Source organism: Oncorhynchus keta, unplaced genomic scaffold, assembly GCF_023373465.1.
Source record: "Oncorhynchus keta strain PuntledgeMale-10-30-2019 unplaced genomic scaffold, Oket_V2 Un_contig_17582_pilon_pilon, whole genome shotgun sequence".
NCBI classification, from domain to species: Eukaryota; Metazoa; Chordata; class Actinopteri; order Salmoniformes; family Salmonidae; genus Oncorhynchus; species Oncorhynchus keta.
Window position 1 is genome coordinate 3,297 of NW_026280495.1, and position 23,201 is coordinate 26,497.

A 23,201-nucleotide genomic window follows, 5' to 3' on the forward strand; every position below is an offset into this window, starting at 1 on the left:
GCCTATAGACCTCAGGCCACCATGACATAACACCATATATATATAGATTCTACTGGGCCTATAGACCTCAGTCCACCATGACATAACACCATATATATAGATTCTACTGGGCCTATAGACCTCAGTCCACCATGACATAACACCATATATATAGATTCTACTGGGCCTATAGACCTCAGTCCACCATCACATAACACCATATATATAGATTCTACTGGGCCTATAGACCTCAGTCCACCATGACATAACACCATATATATATAGATTCTACTGGGCCTATAGACCTCAGGCCACCATGACATAACACCATATATATAGATTCTACTGGGCCTATAGACCTCAGTCCACCATGACATAACACCATATATATAGATTCTACTGGGCCTATAGACCTCAGTCCACCATGACATAACACCATATATATAGATTCTACTGGGCCTATAGACCTCAGTCCACCATGACATAACACCATATATATAGATTCTACTGGGCCTATAGACCTCAGTCCACCATGACATAACACCATATATATAGATTCTACTGGGCCTATAGACCTCAGTCCACCATGACATAACACCATATATATAGATTCTACTGGGCCTATAGACCTCAGTCCACCATGACATAACACCATATATATATAGATTCTACTGGGCCTATAGACCTCAGGTCCACCATGACATAACACCATATATATAGATTCTACTGGGCCTATAGACCTCAGTCCACCATGACATAACACCATATATATAGATTCTACTGGGCCTATAGACCTCAGTCCACCATGACATAACACCATATATATAGATTCTACTGGGCCTATAGACCTCAGTCCACCATGACATAACACCATATATATAGATTCTACTGGGCCTATAGACCTCAGTCCACCATGACATAACACCATATATATAGATTCTACTGGGCCTATAGACCTCAGTCCACCATGACATAACACCATATATATAGATTCTACTGGGCCTATAGACCTCAGTCCACCATGACATAACACCATATATATAGATTCTACTGGGCCTATAGACCTCAGGCCACCATGACATAACACCATATATATAGATTCTACTGGGCCTATAGACCTCAGTCCACCATGACATAACACCATATATATAGATTCTACTGGGCCTATAGACCTCAGTCCACCATGACATAACACCATATATATAGATTCTACTGGGCCTATAGACCTCAGTCCACCATGACATAACACCATATATATAGATTCTACTGGGCCTATAGACCTCAGGTCCACCATGACATAACACCATATATATAGATTCTACTGGGCCTATAGACCTCAGTCCACCATGACATAACACCATATATATAGATTCTACTGGGCCTATAGACCTCAGTCCACCATGACATAACACCATATATATAGATTCTACTGGGCCTATAGACCTCAGTCCACCATGACATAACACCATATATATAGATTCTACTGGGCCTATAGACCTCAGTCCACCATGACATAACACCATATATATAGATTCTACTGGGCCTATAGACCTCAGTCCACACCTTATATGACATGAAATTGTTGACACCCTTAATAAAGATGAGCAATAATGACAACACAGCTATATTGTGTGCAAAAATAAAAGGGGAAATTCTATTTTTTTTTATACAAATCGCTCAGAGAAAGAGATTTTTAAAAGAAGAAAATACAACAAATTGCCACCCCTAAAGAGTCTTATACAGTAGTCAGAAGTTTAGTATTTGGTTCCACGTTCCTATCAGAAATAATTTAAACTCTACAACTGTCCACCATTTGAGTTCATTTTGGTTGTGTTTCAGACATGTTCCATAATTAATGGTAAATAGAGCGTGTCATTTTGAGTCACAAAAAAAAACACTTTCACATTAATGTGGATGCTACCATGGTTACAGATAATCCTGAACATTGTGAATAATGACGAGTGAGAAAGTTAAGAGGGTCAAAGATCACCCTCAAGACATGCTAATCTCTCACCATTACAATAACAGGGGAGGTTAGCATTTAATATCATAACCCCAAGACATGCTAACTTCTCACCATTACAATAACAGGAGAGGTTAGCATTTATTATTAACCCCAAGACATGCTAACCTCTCACCATTACAATAACAGGGAGGTTAGCATCATATATCATACCCCCAAGACATGCTAACTTCTCACCATTACAATAACAGGAGAGGTTAGCATTATATCATACATAACCCCTAAAGACATGCATCATAATGACTTCTCACCATTACAATAACAGGAGAGGTTAGCATTATATATATCATAACCCCAAGACATGCTAACTTCTCACCATTACAATAACAGGAGAGGTTAGCATTTAAATCATAACCCGAAACATGCTAACCTCTCACCATTACAATAACAGGAGAGATTAGCATTTAATATCATAACCCCAAGACATGCTAACTTCTCACCATTACAATGGTTATGTTTCAGATCATATATCATAACCCCAAGACATGCTAACCTCTCACCATTAAATAACAGGAGAGATTCATTTAATATCATAACCCCAAGACATGCTAACTTCTCACCATTACAATAACAGGAGGATTAGCATTTAATATCATAATGGTTACAGATAACCTCTCACCATTACAATAACAGGAGAGATTAGCATTTAATATCATAACCCGAAGACATGCTAACCTCTCACCATTACAATAACAGGGGAGGTTAGCATTACATATATCATAACCCGAAGACATGCTAACCTCTCACCATTACAATAACAGGGGAGGTTAGCATCATATATCATACCCCCAAGACATGCTAACCTCTCACCATTACAATAACAGGAGATATTAGCATGTCTTGGGGGGGGTTAGATCTTTGACCCACTAACTTTCTCACTCATAATTCACAGTTCATTTTGAAGACGAACTGCCGATTTTCACTATTGTTGCGCATGTAAAATATTGGCGGCTCTAGTACAGGGCGACAAGAGGGACAATTTGCAATTCCGTCCTTATGTCAGAACACAAAACATTTTTATAAAATGTCCATTTTTAGTTCCGGCCTCAACTGTTACATTTCACAACAATTAGAACCCATGTAAATACAGTTCATGGCATCTTTTATTGTGACAGTGCCGACCTAAAAAAAAGGTATTTTACATTTCATTATGACATCATGTCATCTCACATTATGGAAGATAAGATTCTATTTAGAAACTGTACAGGATATTGGTGAATGAATGCACCAGATTTAGTATGCGGACATAAATCATATACAAAAAAAATACAACAACGCATCATACATAGAGTACAGTTTAAAATATGACACCTTTGTGAGGAGAATCTCAATTGCATTTCCTTGATTCCTTATGTCCTCTCCAAACCCATTGGATGAGAAGGAAATGCTGTTGAGAGTCTCCCTATGACCTCAAGCTAACTGATATCTCGTCCTAGACGACGACAGGGGGACGAACACTGGAGTTGAGACCAAAATGCAGAGCGATGGAGTTGGCAGCGGAGGCTGGTGATATAGCCTGGAGGAGAGCAGACTCCCACTTAAATAACTCACATCCCTTCCTGGTCCCCCCGGGGCCGTGTTTACGCACCGTACAGCAGTAGAATGCTCGGCCTTGGTTCGGGCCGCCGTTACACACCGTTAGACGCTTGGCTCGCCGCCCGCAGTCGCACAGCGGGCCGTGATCTTGGTGCTGCGGGTCGGCGGGAGCGAGGAGCGGTTAACGGACGAGGAGAGGACGGAGAACGATCCACCGACAGAAGGACGAGCGACAGAGGAGAGGCAAGAGGAGTACTTGTGGATCGTGAAAGATGTGTTTGGCGTCTCTGCGTGCAGCCTTGAACGTGAAGTGGATGGGTCGGGGTTATGGACGACAGGGTTATGGACGGGGTTATGGACGACAGGGTCGGGGTTATGGACGACAGGGTCGGGGTTATGGACGACAGGGCCGGGCCTGGCAAAGGAAAGACTGGATGCAGAGCCGTTTGGTGTCTTTGAAGCAGAGAGGTTAGAGTCACTGCTGGTGGTCACTGGTTTGGGTCTAGTGACGGAAGGATCGGGAAGGTTTGTAGTAGAGGACATGGGTGCGAAGGAGTTACCAGGGTTTTTGTTGCGAGAGGTCTTGACCGTGTAGCATGGAGGTTGGAGTTCTGGAGGCCTGGTCTGGGTTTGACAAAGGAATGATTGGATGCTGTTGAGGTATTGGATGTGGAAGAGGTATTTGAGGCTCTTGGCTTGTCCTTGTAGATCACAAAGGAGTTGTTCGAGGTTGCCGTTTGCGGTCTTGACCGTGTAGCTGAGCGGTTGGAATCATGGGTAACAAGTCTGGGTTTGTCGAAGGAGAAACTGCATGAACTGTTTGACCCAGAGGTGTTGTATATCCTCGTTGTCACAGCTTTTGCAGAACTGGAGGATGTTCTCGATTCGTTCTTGTTGTTCTTCTCGATCACAAAGGAGTTTGACGTTTCCATGTTCAGTATTGACCGTGTATCTGAGAGGTTTGAGCCAGGGGTAACGGGTCTGGGTGTGACAAAAGAGGAAGTGGACAGACTGTTGGGTGCAGAGGTGTTGTAGGTCCTTGTTGTCCCAGCCTTCAAAGACACCAAGTTACTGGAGGATGTTCTAGTATCGGTCTTGTGTACCAGGCTCGTCAGATGTTGGCAGGGCGTGTTGGTGGTATTGGATCTAGGCCTACTGTTGGTTGGACCTCTACCAGGATTTGAATGTACTGGGCTTGGACACAGCAAGGTCCTCCCATAAACAGAGTTATCATCCACCTCAAACCTCTGGTTCTCTGTGTACACATCAGCAACAGAAGCCTCGTCACCAACCGTGACATCCCAGTCCTCCTCCAATACGACGTCGTCATACGAACCGCACGAGATAGGCACGTCCTCCTCCATACTTCCTGTTTCCGGGTCATGTGTCGGGTCTGGCTGGGCTAGATGGGTAATGCAATTCACAGTGGTGGAGACCAGAACGAGGCTGTTGTTGTAGTGATGAGGAGAGGGGATATTGAAAGTCATAGGAGAGGAAACGGACCGTATGGCTCCTATTCTACCTGTTCTGCTACCACCACCACCACACATTGGAGTGGTCACACCATTGAGAAGGGTCTTTGGTTCTATTCTACCTGCTCTGCTACCACCACCACACATTGGAGTGGTCAGACCATTGAGAAGGGTCTTTGGTGAGACAATACTCTGATACTGAACAGGTTCAGCAGTTAAGTTGGAGTTCACCTCTGTGTTGGGAACCATGTTGTCTGAAGGCTTGGGTCGTGTCTCAACAACGTCCGTGTTGCTAACTGGCTTGCTGTTGGGTCGATTTTCAAGATGGCCGCCGCTCTCTGTCGTCTTGGAGGGGTTTTTGATAGTGGTTTTGTTATCCCTCTTGTTGCCAGGACAACCATCCCCTGGCACATTCCCATTTCCAAACAGGGGTTTGGTCTTCAAAGGTGCCTAAGAGGTAAACAAAGTAAAATAAATCAATACATTATAATTTCTTATTTTTCTTTCCTTTTTCTCCCCATTGTTGTGATTCCGATCTTGTCTCGTCGTTGAAACTCCCCAAAGGGCTCGGGAGGCGAAGGTCGAGTCATGCGTCCTCCAAAGCATGACCCACCGACCCCCGCTTCTTAACACCCGCCCACTTAACCCAGAAGCCACCCACATCAACTGACGACCGAGGTCAGACTGCAGGTGCCCGGCCCGCCACAAGGAGTCACTAGAGTGCGATGAGCCAAGTAAAGCCCACCCCACGGCCAAACCCTCCCCGGGCCGATTGTGCGCTGCCCTATGGAACTCCCGATCATGGCCGGTTGTGAAACAACCTGGGATCGAACCCATGTCTGTAGTGACACCTTTAGCACTGCGAAGCAGTGCCTGAGACCGCTGCGCCACTCACGAGGCCCAAATCCCCAAAACATTTTTAACCAACTTTATGGATAGTCAGTCCAGTAAACAGAGAGTAATATTCACTAGAAACTAAATGAAACAAAACTGACCCGAAACAAGGACTCCAATAAGAAACTAATCATTGCAAAACCTTTTACACAGCAAAATGTTTCACTACAGTTTGCACTAATGAATACAACCCAGGTGTGTATGGAACGGGGGGTGGGGGGGGGTCACCTGCGTAAGTCTTTACGGGAGGAGGAGTGGGTGTTCTGGGGCGTTGACAGAAATCCAAGGGTTCGATGTAGTTCGCCACTGGGTGAGTCTTTAGGGGCGTAGTACAGTAGTCCAGGGGTCGTCAGCACGGTGGGGTTGTTAGTACTGGGGGTGTAGGAGTGGGGGTTTGTCAGGGAGCCACTCACCCTCTCCAGACTGCGTGTAATCTTCATCACAGAGCCATCCCTCATCATCTTCCAGGCCAGGTGGGCAGTGTTACGGGCGTCGTCCAGACCTGCAAATAACATTCAACAAAAAATATTTTTGTGTCTAGATTTTCAAAAATGCTTAAGTGAAATATTCACGTTGTTTTATATGAATATTATTCATTGTAACTTATGGGCTTCATCCAGACCTTCAAACAATATGTATATTATTCACAGTAACTGACAATGATGACTGGAGTTGTGTGTGTTTCGATCCTAATGTTATTAAATGACTAGTGCTGAGAATGCTTATAGCTAGCCAGCCACTAGTGCTGAGAATGCTCATGGCTAGCTAGCCCTAGTGCTGAGAATGCTAATACTTAACTAGCCAGCCACTAGTGCTGAGAATGCTAATACTTAGCTAGCCAGCCACTAGTGCTGAGAATGCTCTAGCCAGCCACTAGTGCTGAGAATGCTAGCCAGCCACTAGTGCTGAGAATGCTAATACTTAGCTAGCCAGCCACTAGTGCTGAGAATGCTCATGGCTAGCCAGCCAGCCACTAGTGCTGAGAATGCTAATACTTAGCTAGCCAGCCACTAGTGCTGAGAATGCTAATAGCTAGCTAGCTATGATCCACTAGTGCTGAGAATGTTCATGGCTAGCTAGCCAGCCACTAGTGCTGAGAATGCTTATAGCTAGCTAGCTATGAGCCACTAGTGCTGAGAATGCTCATAGCTAGCCAGCCAGCCACTAGTGCTGAGAATGCTAATGGCTAGCTAGCCAGCCACTAGTGCTGAGAATGTTTATAGCTAGCTAGCTATGAGCCACTGAGTGCTGAGAATGCTTATAGCTAGCTAGCCTGAGCCACGAGTGCTGAGAATGCGGATAGCTAGCTAGCCAGCCACTAGTGCTGAGAATGCGCATGGCTAGCCAGCCAGCCACTAGTGCTGAGAATGCGCATGGCTAGCTAGCCAGCCACTAGTGCTGAGAATGCGCATGGCTAGCTAGCCAGCCACTAGTGCTGAGAATGCTTATAGCTAGCTAGCCAGCCACTAGTGCTGAGAATGCTCATGGCTAGCTAGCCAGCCACTAGTGCTGAGAATGCTCATGGCTAGCTAGCCAGCCACTAGTGCTGAGAATGCTCATGGCTAGCTAGCCAGCCACTAGTGCTGAGAATGCTAATACTTAGCTAGCCAGCCACTAGTGCTGAGAATGCTCATGGCTAGCTAGCCAGCCACAAGTGCTGAGAATGCTAATACTTAGCTAGCCAGCCACTAGTGCTGAGAATGCTAATACTTAGCTAGCCAGCCACTAGTGCTGAGAATGCTCATGGCTAGCTAGCCAGCCACTAGTGCTGAGAATGCTAATACTTAGCTAGCCAGCCACTAGTGCTGAGAATGCTAATAGCTTAGCTAGCCAGCCACTAGTGCTGAGAATGCTACTTAGCTTCATGCTGAGAAGCTAGCCAGCCAGCCACTAGTGCTGAGAATGCTCATAGCCAGCCAGCCACTAGTGCTGAGAATGCTCATAGCTAGCTAGCCAGCCACTAGTGCTGAGAATGCTAATACTTAGCTAGCCAGCCACTAGTGCTGAGAATGCTAATAGCTAGCTAGCTATGAGCAACTAGTGCCACTAGTGCTGAGCTATGAGAAGTGCTGAGAATGCTATAGCCACTAGCTGAGAAGCTATGAGCCAGCCACGAGTGCTGAGAATGCTAATACTTAGCTAGCCAGCCACGAGTGCTGAGAATGCTAATACATAGCTAGCCAGCCACGAGTGCTGAGAATGCTAATACTTAGCTAGCCAGCCACGAGTGCTGAGAATGCTAATAGCGAGCTAGCCAGCCACTAGTGCTGAGAATGCTAATACTTAGCGAGCCAGCAACTAGTGCTGAGAATGCTCATTGCTAGCTAGCAGCCAATAGTGCTGAGAATGCGGCTAGCTAGCTAGCAACAATAGTGCTGAGAATGCGGCTAGCTAGCTAGCAGCCACTAGTGCTGAGAATGCGGATAGCTAGCTAGCCAGCCACTAGTGCTGAGAATGCTAATACTTAGCGAGCCAGCAACTAGTGCTGAGAATGCTCATTGCTAGCTAGCAGCCAATAGTGCTGAGAATGCGGCTAGCTAGCTAGCAACAATAGTGCTGAGAATGCGGCTAGCTAGCTAGCAGCCACTAGTGCTGAGAATGCGGATAGCTAGCTAGCCAGCCACTAGTGCTGAGAATGCGGATAGCTAGCTAGCTATGACCAACTAGTGCTGAGAATGCTTATAGCTAGCTAGCTATGAGCAACGAGTGCTGAGAATGCTCATAGCTAGCCAGCCAGCCACGAGTGCTGAGAATGCTCATAGCTAGCTAGCCAGCCACTTGTGCTGAGAATGCTCATAGCTAGCCAGCCACTAATGCTGAGAATGCTTATAGCTAGCCAGCCAGCCACTAGTGCTGAGAATGCTTATAGCTGGCTAGCTATGAGCAACGAGTGCTGAGAATGCTCATAGCTAGCTAGCCAGCCACTTGTGCTGAGAATGCTCATAGCTAGCCAGCCACTAGTGCTGAGAATGCTAATAGCTAGCCAGCCACTAGTGCTGAGAATGCTAATACTTAGCTAGCCAGCCACGAGTGCTGAGAATGCTAATAGCTAGCTAGCCAGCCACTAGTGCTGAGAATGCTAATACTTAGCTAGCCAGCCACTAGTGCTGAGAATGCTAATAGCTAGCTAGCCAGCCACTAGTGCTGAGAATGCTCATAGCTAGCCAGCCACTAGTGCTGAGAATGCTCATATAGCTAGCCAGCCACTAATGCTGAGAATGCTTATAGCTAGCGAACCAGCCACTAATGCTGAGAATGCTTATAGCTAGCCAGCCACTAGTGCTGAGAATGCTCAATAGCTAGCTAGCCAGCCAGCCAGCCACTAGTGCTGAGAATGCTAATACTGAGAATTAGCTAGCCAGCCACTAACCAGCCACTTGTGCTGAGAATGCTCATAGCCAGCCAGCCACTTGTGCTGAGAATGCTTATAGCTAGCTAGCCAGCCAGCCAGCCACTAGTGCTGAGAATGCTAATAGCTAGCTAGCCAGCCAGCCAGCCACTAGTGCTGAGAATGCTAATAGCTAGCTAGCCAGCCAGCCAGCCACTAGTGCTGAGAATGCTCATAGCCAGCCACTAGTGCTGAGAATGCTCATAGCTAGCTAGCCAGCCACTAGTGCTGAGAATGCTAATAGCTAGCTAGCCAGCCACTAGTGCCCGTTACTGATCATCACCTATTAACCATTTATTCACTTCACTCTAATAAAATATATTTCAGTTGTTGCGTATTTAACATTTGGTTGATCTCTATAGAGCTGCTGCCTATGCTGTCTGACAAAAATCAATATTTTTGTAGTTCCTCAAAGTAAATAAGGCATACCTTTCTGACTGCTGATTACCAACTAATCACTTAGCTCGTGAAGCAACAGCTGCTCTCTTCAGCCTCTTTCGTAGCAGGCATAAAATAAAACAGACCGGACAAGTAGAGCAATGGATTATGGTTATTGTAGTTAATTAACACATTGTATGCGCTAAACTATGTGGCATATTGGCCTGTTGGAAACTACGACATCACGCAGTTCAGGCCGGATCTGACGCATCTCCATAGAAACTACACATTGAGCTCACAGAAACGAAATTTAAAAACCTAAATGGAATTTAAATAATTGAACCAACGTCAGTCAATAAGTTGTTTTTAAAATAAAAACAACACAAATTTCTGTTAATTTTCAGCACTATAAATGATAACAGAGAGATGTTTTGGTCTGTGTGTACCTGAGTGCTCCCGGCCAGAGAACTGTATCCCTAGATCCTGTAAAGCTCCATTCAGTCCCTTGGGTTTTCTGTTGTAGAACAGCTGAGAGAGACACACACAGACAAGTTAGACTGGGTTGAGAGTAACACACACCACACACACAGTTAGTCAGAATGGGTTAAGAGTAACACACACACACCCCCACTCTGTACAGCTCACAGGTTAGACTGGGTTAAGAGTAACACACACACACACACACACACACACACACACACACACACACACACACACACACACGAGTTAGAATGGGTTAAGAGTAACACACACACACCCCCACACCACCTACTCTGTACGTAGCTCTCAGGTCTATCCAGCTGTTCAGAACAGCAGGTTTGTGGAGCTGCTTCCGTTTACACTCATACAGCAGACACACCCCCAGGTCCCAGTCTGAAACAATACAACACAGATAATCAAGTTGAACAGGGTTATCCCCACTAAATGTTTGAGACTGTACTAAAGTGTGCAAATGTCCTGATTTTCTCTAAACCTTAACAAAGAATCCACTGGAAAGGCAGTATATAGTCAGATATGAGTCATGGACCTACAGAAAAAGGCAGTATATAGTCAGATATGAGTCCTGGGCCTACAGAGAAAGGCAGTATATAGTCGAAAGGCAGTATATAGTCATATGAGTCCTGGACCTACAGAGAAAGGCAGTATATAGTCATATGAGTCCTGGACCCACAGAGAAAGGCAGTATATAGTCAGATATGAGTCCTGGGCCTACAGAGAAAGGCAGTATATAGTCATATGAGTCCTGGACCTACAGAGAAAGGCAGTATATAGTCATATGAGTCCTGGACCTACAGAGAAAGGCAGTATATAGTCATATGAGTCCTGGACCCACAGAGAAAGGCAGTATATAGTCAGATATGAGTCCTGGGCCTACAGAGAAAGGCAGTATATAGTCACATGAGTCCTGGACCTACAGAGAAAGGCAGTATATAGTCATATGAGTCCTGGACCTAAAGAGAAAGGCAGTATATAGTCAGATATGAGTCCTGGGCCTACAGAGAAAGGCAGTATATAGTCATATGAGTCCTGGACCTACAGAGAAAGGCAGTATATAGTCATACGAGTCCTGGACCTACAGAGAAAGGCAGTATATAGTCGAAAGGCAGTATATAGTCATACGAGTCCTGGACCTACAGAGAAAGGCAGTATATAGTCATATGAGTCCTGGACCTACAGAGAAAGGCAGTATATAGTCGAAAGGCAGTATATAGTCATATGAGTCCTGGACCCACAGAGAAAGGCAGTATATAGTCATATGAGTCCTGGACCTACAGAGAAAGGCAGTATATAGTCATATGAGTCCTGGGCCTACAGAGAAAGGCAGTATATAGTCATATGAGTCCTGGACCTACAGAGAAAGGCAGTATATAGTCATATGAGTCCTGGACCTACAGAGAAAGGCAGTATATAGTCATATGAGTCCTGGGCCTACAGAGAAAGGCAGTATATAGTCGAAAGGCAGTATATAGTCATATGAGTCCTGGACCTACAGAGAAAGGCAGTATATAGTCATATGAGTCCTGGACCTACAGAGAAAGGCAGTATATAGTCATATGAGTCCTGGACCTACAGAGAAAGGCAGTATATAGTCATATGAGTCCTGGACCCACAGAGAAAGGCCTACAGAGAAAGGCAGTATATAGTCATATGAGTCCTGGACCCACAGAGAAAGGCAGTATATAGTCATATGAGTCCTGGACCTACAGAGAAAGGCAGTATATAGTCAGATACGAGTCCTGGACCTACAGAGAAAGGCAGTATATAGTCATATGAGTCATGGACCTACAGAGAAAGGGAGGGAAATAAGAATTTCTGATTTTCGTATCAAAACATTTCTTCCCATTTGAAGGTGACCCAGGTAACCTTTCCTATCCTAAGCTACAATACCTGACCAGGTGACGAAGGCACAGGGGCGCTGCTCTGCGACTGGAGCCCTCTGGTCCCTGGGGAAGACCACACCGCTCTGGTGCTCCAGAGTCTGCAGCCACCGGGAGAACCGAGACAGACAGATGTGGAGGGGAACCCCAGCCTCCACCTGTTGCTGTAAACAAAATGAATAACAGAGTGAGGAGGGGAACCCCGGCCTCCACCTGTTACTGTAAACAAAATGAATAACAGAGTGAGGAGGGGAACCCCGGCCTCCACCTGTTGCTGTAAACAAAATGAATAACAGAGTGAGGAGGGGAACCCCGGCCTCCACCTGTTACTGTAAACAAAATGAATAACCCGGCCTCCACCTGTTGCTATAAACAAAATGAATAACAGAGTGAGGAGGGGAACCCCGGCCTCCACCTGTTACTGTAAACAAAATTAATAACAGAGTGAGGAGGGGAACCCCGGCCTCCACCTGTTACTGTAAACAAAATGAATAACAGAGTGAGGAGGGGAACCCCAGCCTCCACCTGTTGCTGTAAACAAAATGAATAACAGAGTGAGGAGGGGAACCCCGGTCTCCACCTGTTGCTGTAAACAACATGAATAACAGAGTGAGGAGGGGAACCCCAGCCTCCACCTGTTGCTGTAAACAAAATTAATAACAGAGTGAGGAGGGGAACCCCGGCCTCCACCTGTTACTGTAAACAACATGAATAACAGAGTGAGGAGGGAACCCCGGCCTCCACCTGTTGCTGTAAACAACATGAATAACAGAGTGAGGAGGGAACCCGGCCTCCACCTGTTTCTATAGAAGAGAAACAAAAGGTTTTCTAACACACACGGATGTTGGCTCATGCTTAAAATATTCTGACTGTTACCATCCTGTTGAACAGGCCACAGGGAAGAAGGATGTGTGTGTGTGTGTGTGTGTGTGTGTGTGTGTGTGTGTGTGTGTGTGTGTGTGTGTGTGTGTGTGTGTGTGTGTGTGTGTGTGTGTGTGTGTGTGTGAATACCTGTGTGATTCCAGTGAGCTCGGTGCAGAAGTCAGACAGTACGGGGTGCTCCTGCGGCTGAACGTACGTATGGAACTCTGACTCCACCTGGCCTGTAGAGGTGTTCAGGAGAACAGCAGGAAACTCAACTAGATGGGGGGAGGCAAGGGGGAGAGAGGGAGGTAAGGGGGAGAGGGGGCAAGGGGGGAGAGAGGGGGGCAAGGGGAGAGAGGGGGAGGGGGGGAGGCAAGGGGGGAGAGGGGAGGGGGGGAGGGGGAGGCAAGAGGGGGGAGAGGCAAGGGGGAGAGGGGGAGGGGAGGGGGGAGAGGGGAGGGGGCAAGGGGGAGGGGGAGGAGGCAAGGGGGAGAGAAGGGGGGCGGGGGAGGCAAGGGGGAGAGGGAGAGAGGGGAGGCAAGGAGGAGACCAGGGGGAGGAGGGGAGGGGGAGGCAAGGAGAGTAGGGGGGCAAGGCAAGGAGAGTAGGGGGAGGCAAGGGGGAGGACAATAAAAAGTGCAATGGTTACAGTATGTAGGTATGATTTTACCACACATACTGTCAGAGTAAAGTAGTGTATACTTACTAATCTCCTGCCCATAGCTGTTCCTCTCTCTCCAGCATGTGGATTCGAAGTCGATGACAATCAGATATGGGAATATTTGATCTGGAAAGTAGAAAGTCAAAAGTGATGTTAGTTGAACGAGATGTCACATCGATTGAAGCAGAAAACCAAACATGTAGGGCATTTGAAAAGACTCTTACTAGATGTTAGTGGTTTCTTCTGTCCAGTTGATGACTGACTGCGTTTCCTCACGAACCCCAATTGTCTGTTGTTTTATGGAAGACATCATCCTATCAGTTTTGTCATCCTCTGCTACTGTGAATATTACTCGTTGTACATTTATATATGCCATTTAAAGACGCTTTTATCCAAAGCGACTTAGTCATGTGTGCATACATTCTACGTATGGGTGGTCCCGGGAATCGAACCCACTACCCTGGCGTTACAAGCGCCATGCTCTACCAACTGTGCTACAGAAGGACCACATTTATGTTCATGGGAGCACTAAAAATATGAGAATCATGGCAAATCGGCATTTGAATTACATTGTTTCTCGGCTAGTATGGTTGTCCAGATATAGTTTAGCTGGAAAGCTAGCCAACGTTACTTACTTCGCCAGTTTCTTTGTAGACATGTCGTTTTCTTCAGGCCACGGACTCAACTTCGTTACGAATAGTGTACATTAAAATATTAACAATATGTGACAACCGAAGTACGACTTTCAAAAATAAAAGTACCAGGTTAAAAAAATATCGCATACAACTTCATTAATAACAAAGCGGTGTTGGATTCGCCGTGATCCTTTTTTTTGAATTTCACGTCTCATCGGTGATGCTGCGCTCGACTGGTTTGGGCTGAAAGGGAAAACGAATCGGTGATGCTGCGCTCGACTGGTTTGGGCTGAAAGGGAAAACGAATCGAGCAGGAAGCGATGATCGATCAGCAGCATGGAAACCTGGAAACGTGTGAGGCGACGCAGGAAATCTCCACAAAACAGATTCAACCCCCACTACGAGGTATTGATCTTTATTTGCACTTAGTCACACTGTAACTTGTTGGTAGATTTCGGACATGCTTTACTGTATTTACTTATTGTTTGCGTATGTATATGATTTGTTGTGGTTTTGTCAATAAAACAAGTCACGATCACTTCTCGTCGACCGAGTCGAGATGCAGTAGTGTAGAGTTTGATCCCCAGTAAAAAAAATTAAAAAAAACGGACAAGTCAACGACACAAAGAAGACTTATTAAATAAATGATGAAAGAAAATGTCATGGTATTTTGTCACGGTTGGGACTGTTGCTAGGATATGATCGCGAGATGTATCTTCTGAAAACTCCGTTGGCTGATTCAGGGTTTGATCCATAAGAGCAGGATTAATAAAGTAGCCAGCTAAACGAACTGTCCTATTCTGAAATAACTTGATATTTTCCAAAAGTAGACAAAGCTAGCCTGATATAATTGACTCTAATAATAATAATTGACTGTCTTCACTCGGATCCATGTCCAGTTTGAGTCACAACAACGAGCCAACCAACACAGCTGCTGCCGTTCAGGAGAACTTGTTCTCAGAGCTACAACCTTCCTTCGTCCAACCTGAGTCTCCCCGTAAGCACATGGAGCCACAAGTCTGTCTCAAGAGAAAGAGGGAATCTTCCCCAACACCAGAGAGCAGTAAAAGAGTGAAAGAGACAGATGGTAACAGAGTTCCAGAGTCTGAGCACCGTTCCGGTTCCCGACCCCCGCGGCTCTCTCTGCCGTTTGACCGTCTCCAGGAACCGGTCACGTTGAAAGATCTGACGGAACTGCTTCAGTTTGCCGCTCTGGGGAACACCGGTGGGCTGAAACAACCCAGGTATGTTAGCTAGCTAGCTACAACAACAACAATAACAAACACCTCAACTTATTTTTAGATCAGAGTCTAGACTCTCGAGGCAATAACACTACTCCATAGAGATGGACGTCACACCACGACAGCAACAACAACAACATTATGGATATGTGGATGGATAAGTGACAACATCAGTATTATTGTCTTGTACCTGTTTCAGTTGGTGTCGCCTCCACCACCAGAAGAATGTGTCAGGGGTGAACGTGATCCTTCTAGAAGGACTGAGCCAGGCCCACTTCTACAGACACTACCTGCACTTTAAACACCTCCGCACCAAGTACACCTCTGTAAGTCAAGGACCAAATGGCACCCTATTCCCTACATAGTGCACTACCTTTGACCTGACCCTATGGCATCCTATTCCCTACATAGTGCACTACCTTTGACCACAACCGTATGGGTCAGAAAGTAGTGCACTATGTAGGGAACAGGGTGACATCTGGGACACGGTCTATGTCAGTCATATTGCATAAGATTCCACCGTGACATTCCCCCCTCTCTGACCTCAGAGACACAGTTATACTCCATCGCCTGGCAACATGGTTTCTGAAATATTTAGCAGTGAAGTTGTCAACAACAGTCCTACCGATGCGTTAGGAGACCAGAAGAGCTCAGCCAGCCCTGCCTGAGGGAGGTATGTATGGGTAGCTCAGCCAGAGGGAGGTATGTATGGGTAGCTCAGCCTGAGGGAGGTATGTATGGGTAGTAGCCAGAGGGAGGTATGTATGGGTAGCTGCCAGAGGGAGGTATGTATGGGTAGCTCAGCCTGAGGGAGGTATGTATGGGTAGCCCAGCCAGAGGGAGGTATGTATGGGTAGCTCAGCCTGAGGGAGGTATGTATGGGTAGCCCTGCCTGAGGGAGGTATGTATGGGTAGCCCTGCCTGAGGGAGGTATGTATGGGTAGCCCTGCCTGAGGGAGGTATGTATGGGTAGCCTGCCTGAGGGAGGGGTATGTATGGGTAGCCCTGCCTGAGGGAGGTATGTATGGGTAGCCCTGCCTGAGGGAGGTATGTATGGGTAGCCCTGCCAGAGGGAGGTATGTATGGGTAGCCCTGCCTGAGGGAGGTATGTATGGGTAGCCCTGCCTGAGGGAGGTATGTATGGGTAGCCCTGCCTGAGGGAGGTATGTATGGGTAGCCCTGCCAGAGGGAGGTATGTATGGGTAGCCCTGCCTGAGGGAGGTATGTATGGGTAGCCCTGCCTGAGGGAGGTATGTATGGGTAGCCCTGCCTGAGGGAGGTATGTATGGGTAGCCCTGCCAGAGGGAGGTATGTATGGGTAGCCCTGCCTGAGGGAGGTATGTATGGGTAGCCCTGCCAGAGGGAGGTATGTATGGGTAGCCCTGCCTGAGGGAGGTATGTATGGGTAGCCCTGCCTGAGACTTAAACATCTGCCACTCTCGGCACAGGAGGAATTTCCTCTTGGTCTAATTGTTAGGATGTTGATTTCCGGAGTGTGTTTTGTCTTGGTCTAGGTCTTGTTAGGAGTTTGGTCTGGAGACCAGAGGGCTGACTGGATACCTCCTCACCCAGGAGGAGATGTCAAGGAACACTTCCCTGTCCGCGGTGAGACACACACACTGTACACTCACACACACACACACACACTGTACACTCACACACACCCACACGTGTGTACACACACACACACACACTGTACACACTGTACACACACACACACACACACACACACACACACACACACACACACACACACACACACACACACACACACACACACACACACACACACACACTGTACACTCACACACACACACTGGATGTGTGTGTCACACACACTGGACACTCACACACACACACTGGACACTCACACACACACTGTACACTCACACACACACTGGACACTCACACACACACACTGGACACTCACACACACACTGGACACTCACACACACACACTGGACACTCACACACACACACTGGACACTGACACTCACACACACACACACACACACACACACTGGACAGGACACTCACACACACACACACACACACACTGGACAACGGACACTCACACACACACACACACACACACACACTTTGGTCACACACTGGACACACACACACACACTGGACACTCACACACTGGACACTCACACACTGGACACTCACACTCACACACTGGACACTCACACACACACACTGGACACTCACACACACACTGGACACTCACACACACTGGACACTCACACACACACACTGACACTGGACACACACACACTCACTGGACACTCACACACACACTGGTCACACACACTGGACACTCACACACACACACTGGACACACACACACACTGGACACTCACACACACACTGGACACTCACACACACACTGGACACTCACACACACACACTCACACACACACACACACACACTGGTACGGACACTCACACACACACACACACACACACTGGACACTCACACACACACACACTGGACACTCACACACTGGACACTCACACACTGGACACACACACACACACACACTGGACACTCACACACTGGACACTCACACACTGGACACTCACACACACACTGGACACTCACACACACACTGGACACTCACACACACACTACACACACACACACACACACGACACACACACACACACTGGACACACACACACACACACACTGGACACACACACACACACACACTGGACACTCACACTGGACACTCACACACACACACACACACACACACACTGGACACACACACACACACTGGACACTCACACACACACTGGACACTCACACACACACTGGACACTCACACACACACACTGGACACTCACACACACACTGGACACTCACACACACACTGGACACTCACACACACACACTGGACACTCACACACACACACTGGACACTCACACACACTGGACACTCACACACACACACTGGACACACACACACACACTGGACACTCACACACACACACACTGGACACTCACACACTGGACACTCACACACTGTACACACACACACACACTGGACACTCACACACACACTGGACACTCACACACACACTGGACACTCACACACACACTGGACACACACACACACTGGACACTCACACACACACACACTGGACACACACACACACACTGGACACTCACACACACACTGGACACTCACACACACACACTGGACACTCACACACTGGACACTCACACACACACACTGGACACTCACACACACTGTACACTCACACACACACACTGGACACTCACACACACACACTGGACACACACACACACACTGGACACTCACACACACACACACACTGGACACACACACACACACTGGACACTCACACACACACTGGACACACACACACTGGACACTCACACACACTGGACACTCACACACACACACACTGGACACTGGACACTCACACACACTGTACACTCACACACACACACTGTACACTCACACACTGGACACACACACACACACACACACACACACACACTGGACACTCACACACACACACACTGGACACTCACACACTGGACACTCACACACTGGACACTCACACACTGGACACTCACACACACACACTGGACACTCACACACTGGACACTCACACACACTGGACACTCACTCAGATCTCTCGCATGTCTCTCTCTCTCTCTCATGTCTCTCTCTGGTGTGTTTTCCAGGTATGCCTGGCAGTGAGGGGTTTGTGTGTACAGACAGTGACGACTGTGTGACTGACAGTAGTCCTCTCTATGGGCTGGACTGTGAGATGGTGAGGACACGACTGTGTGACTGACAGTAGTCAGTCATAGGGCTCTGGTTCAAAGTAGTGCACTATATATAGGGAATAGGGTGCCATAGGGCTCTGGTTCAAAGTAGTGCACTATATATAGGGAATAGGGTGCCATAGGGCTCTGGTTCAAAGTAGTGCACTATATATAGGGAATAGGGTGCCAGGGCTCTGGTTCAAAGTAGTGCACTATATATAGGGAATAGGGTGCCATAGGGCTCTGGTTCAAAGTAGTGCACTATATATAGGGAATAGGGTGCCATAGGGCTCTGGTTCAAAGTAGTGCACTATATATAGGGAATAGGGTGCCATAGGGCTCTGGTTCAAAGTAGTGCACTATATATAGGGAAATAGGGTGCCATAGGGCTCTGGTTCAAATAGTGCACTATCATAGGGAATAGGGTGCCATAGGGCTCTGGTTCAAAGTAGTGCACTATATATAGGGAATAGGGTGCCATAGGGCTCTGGTTCAAAGTAGTGCACTATATATAGGGAATAGGGTGCCATAGGGCTCTGGTTCAAAGTAGTGCACTATATATAGGGAATAGGGTGCCATAGGGCTCTGGTTCAAAGTAGTGCACTATATAGGGAATAGGGTGCCATTCATTGTGACATCCCATATTCATGTCATATCATTCATAGATTTGATTAACAGTAGATGAAACCTCCATTTTGTTCTCTGGTTATTGCTCGGTGTCTAACGTGTGTGTGTGTGTGTGTGTGTGTGTGTGTGTGTGTGTGTGTGTGTGTGTGTGGTGTGTAGTGTCTGACAGAATGTGGCAACGAGCTGACACGCATCTCTCTAGTAGACAGCAGAGGGAGCTGTGTTCTGGACGAGCTGGTCAAACCTCCCAACCGCATCCTACACTACCTTACACAGTAAGCGGAGTGTGTGTGTGTGTGTGTGCATGTTTGCTTCTCAATATCTGTACGTAACCTCTCCTCTCCCCTGATAGGTTCTCTGGTATCACCCGTGCAATGCTGCAGCCAATCACCACCACCCTGAGAGAAGTCCAATCAAAGCTCAAGAAAGTGTTGCCCCGGGACGCGGTCCTGGTTGGCCACTCCCTTGAGAACGACCTCGTGGCCCTGAACGTGAGTCGCCGTGGTTTTACCAACGTAGCCATGACGATAGTGGTTGCAATGGCAACTTGAAGCAATGCCCGAGGCCTGTTCAGGAGAATATAACGTTACAGAACGTTCAGATAGAAATGTATGTTGTAGAACAGATATGACTGTCAGGTAGAATAGGAATCATGTCAAATCTATTCATTTCTATCTGGAATATATAGGTCATATTCACTGGGAACTAAACGGGCCAAAACGAGGAGGGACCGAACTGAATTTGTCAAATAAGAAACCGTTGTTTTTTGTTTTCCATTGAAAAGCGTTTTGCTACTGTATTAGATCCGGTCTCGTCTCAGCTGACCCCTGACCTCAAAACCCCTCCCCTCATCTGTGACCTGTTGTCTCGTCTCAGCTGACCCCTGACCTCAAAACCCCTCATCTGTGACCTGTTGTCTCGTCTCAGCTCACCCCTGACCTCAAAACCCCTCATCTGTGACCTGTTGTCTCGTCTCAGCTGACCCCTGACCTCAAAACCCCTCATCTGTGACCTGTTGTCTCGTCTCAGCTGACCCCTGACCTCAAAACCTCTCATCTGTGACCCTCATCTCAGTGACCCCTGACCTCAAAACCCCTGATCTGTGACCTGTTGTCTCGCTCAGCTGACCCCTGACCTCAAAACCCCTCATCTGTGACGTCTGACCTCAACCCCTCATCTGTGACCTGTAGTCTCGTCTCAGCTGACCCCTGACCTCAAAACCCCTCATCTGTGACCTGTTGTCTCGCGTCAGCTGACCCCTGACCTCAAAACCCCTCATCTGTGACCTGTTGTCTCATCTCAGCTGACCCCTGACCTCAAAACCTCTCATCTGTGACCTGTTGTCTCGTCTCAGCTGACCCCTGACCTCAAAACCCCCTCATCTGTGACCTGTTGTCTCTCAGCTGACCCCTGACCTCTAAGCCCCTGACCTGTGACCTGTTGTGTTGTCTGCTCCCAGCTGATCCACCCCCATGTGATTGACACCTCCCTGCTGTACAGGAGAGAGTTTGGACGGAGGTTTAAACTCAAGGTGCTGGCTGAGACCGTGCTCAAGTGAGTTCACAACACACACACACACACTCACACACTGACGACACACACACACTGACGACACACACTGACAACACACACACACTGACACACACACACACACACACACACACACACACACACACACACTGACAACACACACACACTGACAACACACACACTGACAACACACTGACGACACACACACACCTGACACACACACTGACACACGCACACACACACAACAACACACACACTGACCACACTGACACACACCACACACACACACACACTGACAACACACACACACTGACACACACACTGACAACACACACACACTGACAACACACACACACTGACGACACACACACACACACTGACGACACACACACACACACACACTGACGACACACACACACACACACTGACACACACACTAACAACACACCGCTGTGCTTCATAATAGGTAGGAACTGCAGCATGGTGTTTGTGTGTGTTTCTGCTCTGGGGGGGTTTTCCCCCTAGGTGCAGATCTAGGATCAGCTTCCCCCTCCCCTAATCCTAACCTTAACTATTAGTGGGGGGTTCCCCTATAGGTACAGATCTAGGATCAGCTTCCCCCTCCCCTAATCCTAACCTTACCCATTAGTTGAGGACAATGCTGAACTGACCCAAGATCAGTGTCTAGGGGCAACTTCACCCAACTCTTATGTTTGTGACCCACAGGAAGCAGATCCAGACGGAGGAGAGGAAAGGTCATGACCCCACAGAGGACGCCCAGGCTGCCCTGGAACTGGCCCAGTACTTCATACACACTGGTCCACGACAGGTACGACACACACACTGGACCACGACAGGTATGACACACACACTGGACCACGATACACACACACTGGACCACGACACACACACACACTGGACCACGACAGGTACACACACTGGACCACGACACACACATACTGGACCACGACACACACACACACTGGACCACGATAGGTACACACACAGACTCCCAGGCTGAGTAATCAGTGTGTGTTCTGTATCAGGTAGTGGAGCTGTATTGTAAAGAGCTGTGGGGTTGGAGTCCTACCATGTACAAGCCTCCTGTCAACAGAGCAACATCTACACACAGCAACAACAACAGGTACGACCAACAAACCCTTCCCCTCTTTTCCATATGTGGTTCCTCTTGTATTAGCCTGGAGGCGAAATAAACACACCTGTTTAGGAGAGGTGCTGGCTAGGGGAGTAGAACACCTGTTTAGGAGAGGTGCTGGCTAGGGGAGTAGAACACCTGTTTAGGAGAGGTGCTGGCTAGGGGAGTAGAACACCTGTTTAGGAGAGGTGCTGGCTAGGGGAGTAGAACACCTGTTTAGGAGAGGTGCTGGCTAGGGGAGTAGAACACCTGTTTAGGAGAGGTGCTGGCTAGCGGAGTAGAACACCTGTTTAGGAGAGGTGCTGGCTAGGGAGGAGAACACCTGTTTAGGAAGGTGCTGGCTAGGGGAGTAGAACACCTGTTTAGGAGAGGTGCTGGCTAGGGAGTAGAACACCTGTTTAGGAGAGGTGCTGGCTAGCAGAGTAGAACACCTGTTTAGGAGAGGTGCTGGCTAGCGGAGTAGAACACCTGTTTAGGAGAGGTGCTGGCTAGCAGAGTAGAACACCTGTTTAGGAGAGGTGCTGGCTAGCAGAGTAGAACACCTGTTTAGGAGAGGTGAACACCTGTTTAGGAGAGGTGCTGGCTAGCAGAGTAGAACACCTGTTTAGGAGAGGTGCTGGCTAGCAGA

General features: G+C 47.6%; 3 protein-coding genes across 4 annotated transcripts; 2 read left to right on the forward strand and 1 right to left on the reverse strand.

Annotated features, from left to right (window-relative positions):
* Nucleotides 1-2,621: 2,621 nt before the first annotated feature.
* Nucleotides 2,622-14,402, reverse strand: LOC127919821 (ERI1 exoribonuclease 2-like). 2 transcript variants are annotated; one of them, XM_052503669.1, is made up of 9 exons: nucleotides 14,209-14,395; nucleotides 13,798-13,862; nucleotides 13,619-13,699; nucleotides 13,060-13,187; nucleotides 12,059-12,212; nucleotides 10,443-10,543; nucleotides 10,117-10,198; nucleotides 6,318-6,406; nucleotides 2,622-5,460 (listed from the first exon to the last, which is right to left on the reverse strand). In XM_052503669.1, the coding sequence occupies exons 1-9, from the start codon at nucleotides 14,229-14,231 to the stop codon at nucleotides 4,027-4,029; spliced, it is 2,157 nt and encodes a 718-aa protein (XP_052359629.1). In that variant the 5' UTR covers nucleotides 14,232-14,395; the 3' UTR covers nucleotides 2,622-4,026. The 2 variants fall into 2 exon arrangements, with proteins under 2 accessions (XP_052359629.1, XP_052359630.1); XM_052503670.1 differs by having other exon boundaries at nucleotides 5,311-5,460; nucleotides 6,133-6,406; nucleotides 14,209-14,402.
* Nucleotides 14,403-14,445: 43 nt separating this feature from the next.
* Nucleotides 14,446-16,117, forward strand: LOC127919824 (RNA exonuclease 5-like). Its single transcript, XM_052503672.1, has 4 exons — nucleotides 14,446-14,613; nucleotides 15,108-15,452; nucleotides 15,649-15,775; nucleotides 15,998-16,117. The coding sequence occupies exons 2-4, from the start codon at nucleotides 15,214-15,216 to the stop codon at nucleotides 16,115-16,117; spliced, it is 486 nt and encodes a 161-aa protein (XP_052359632.1). The 5' UTR covers nucleotides 14,446-14,613; nucleotides 15,108-15,213.
* Nucleotides 16,118-17,029: 912 nt separating this feature from the next.
* On the forward strand, nucleotides 17,030-22,819 carry LOC127919822 (RNA exonuclease 5-like). Its single transcript, XM_052503671.1, has 7 exons — nucleotides 17,030-17,054; nucleotides 19,177-19,265; nucleotides 20,047-20,162; nucleotides 20,240-20,378; nucleotides 21,347-21,441; nucleotides 22,144-22,246; nucleotides 22,464-22,819. The coding sequence occupies exons 2-7, from the start codon at nucleotides 19,179-19,181 to the stop codon at nucleotides 22,629-22,631; spliced, it is 708 nt and encodes a 235-aa protein (XP_052359631.1). The 5' UTR covers nucleotides 17,030-17,054; nucleotides 19,177-19,178; the 3' UTR covers nucleotides 22,632-22,819.
* The last annotated feature ends 382 nt before the right edge of the window (nucleotides 22,820-23,201 follow it).

Excerpts from the sequence above, each read along its gene's own strand:
- LOC127919821 (XM_052503669.1), bottom strand. The coding sequence starts at position 14,231 with ATGTCTACAAAGAAACTGGCGAA. Across the intron at positions 13,188-13,618 it reads CAGCTATGGGCAGGAGATTA|TTGAGTTTCCTGCTGTTCTC; the intron begins GTAAGTATACAC and ends CCCCCCATCTAG. Across the intron at positions 12,213-13,059 it reads AGCTCACTGGAATCACACAG|CAACAGGTGGAGGCTGGGGT; the intron begins GTATTCACACAC and ends TTTTGTTTACAG.
- LOC127919824 (XM_052503672.1), top strand. The coding sequence starts at position 15,214 with ATGGAGCCACAAGTCTGTCTCAAGAGAAAGAGGGAATCTTCCCCAACA. Across the intron at positions 15,453-15,648 it reads GGTGGGCTGAAACAACCCAG|TTGGTGTCGCCTCCACCACC; the intron begins GTATGTTAGCTA and ends TACCTGTTTCAG. Across the intron at positions 15,776-15,997 it reads TCCGCACCAAGTACACCTCT|AGACACAGTTATACTCCATC; the intron begins GTAAGTCAAGGA and ends CTCTGACCTCAG.
- LOC127919822 (XM_052503671.1), top strand. The coding sequence starts at position 19,179 with ATGCCTGGCAGTGAGGGGTTTGTGTGTACAGACAGTGACGACTGTGTG. Across the intron at positions 19,266-20,046 it reads ATGGGCTGGACTGTGAGATG|TGTCTGACAGAATGTGGCAA; the intron begins GTGAGGACACGA and ends TGTGGTGTGTAG. Across the intron at positions 21,442-22,143 it reads CTGGCTGAGACCGTGCTCAA|GAAGCAGATCCAGACGGAGG; the intron begins GTGAGTTCACAA and ends TGTGACCCACAG.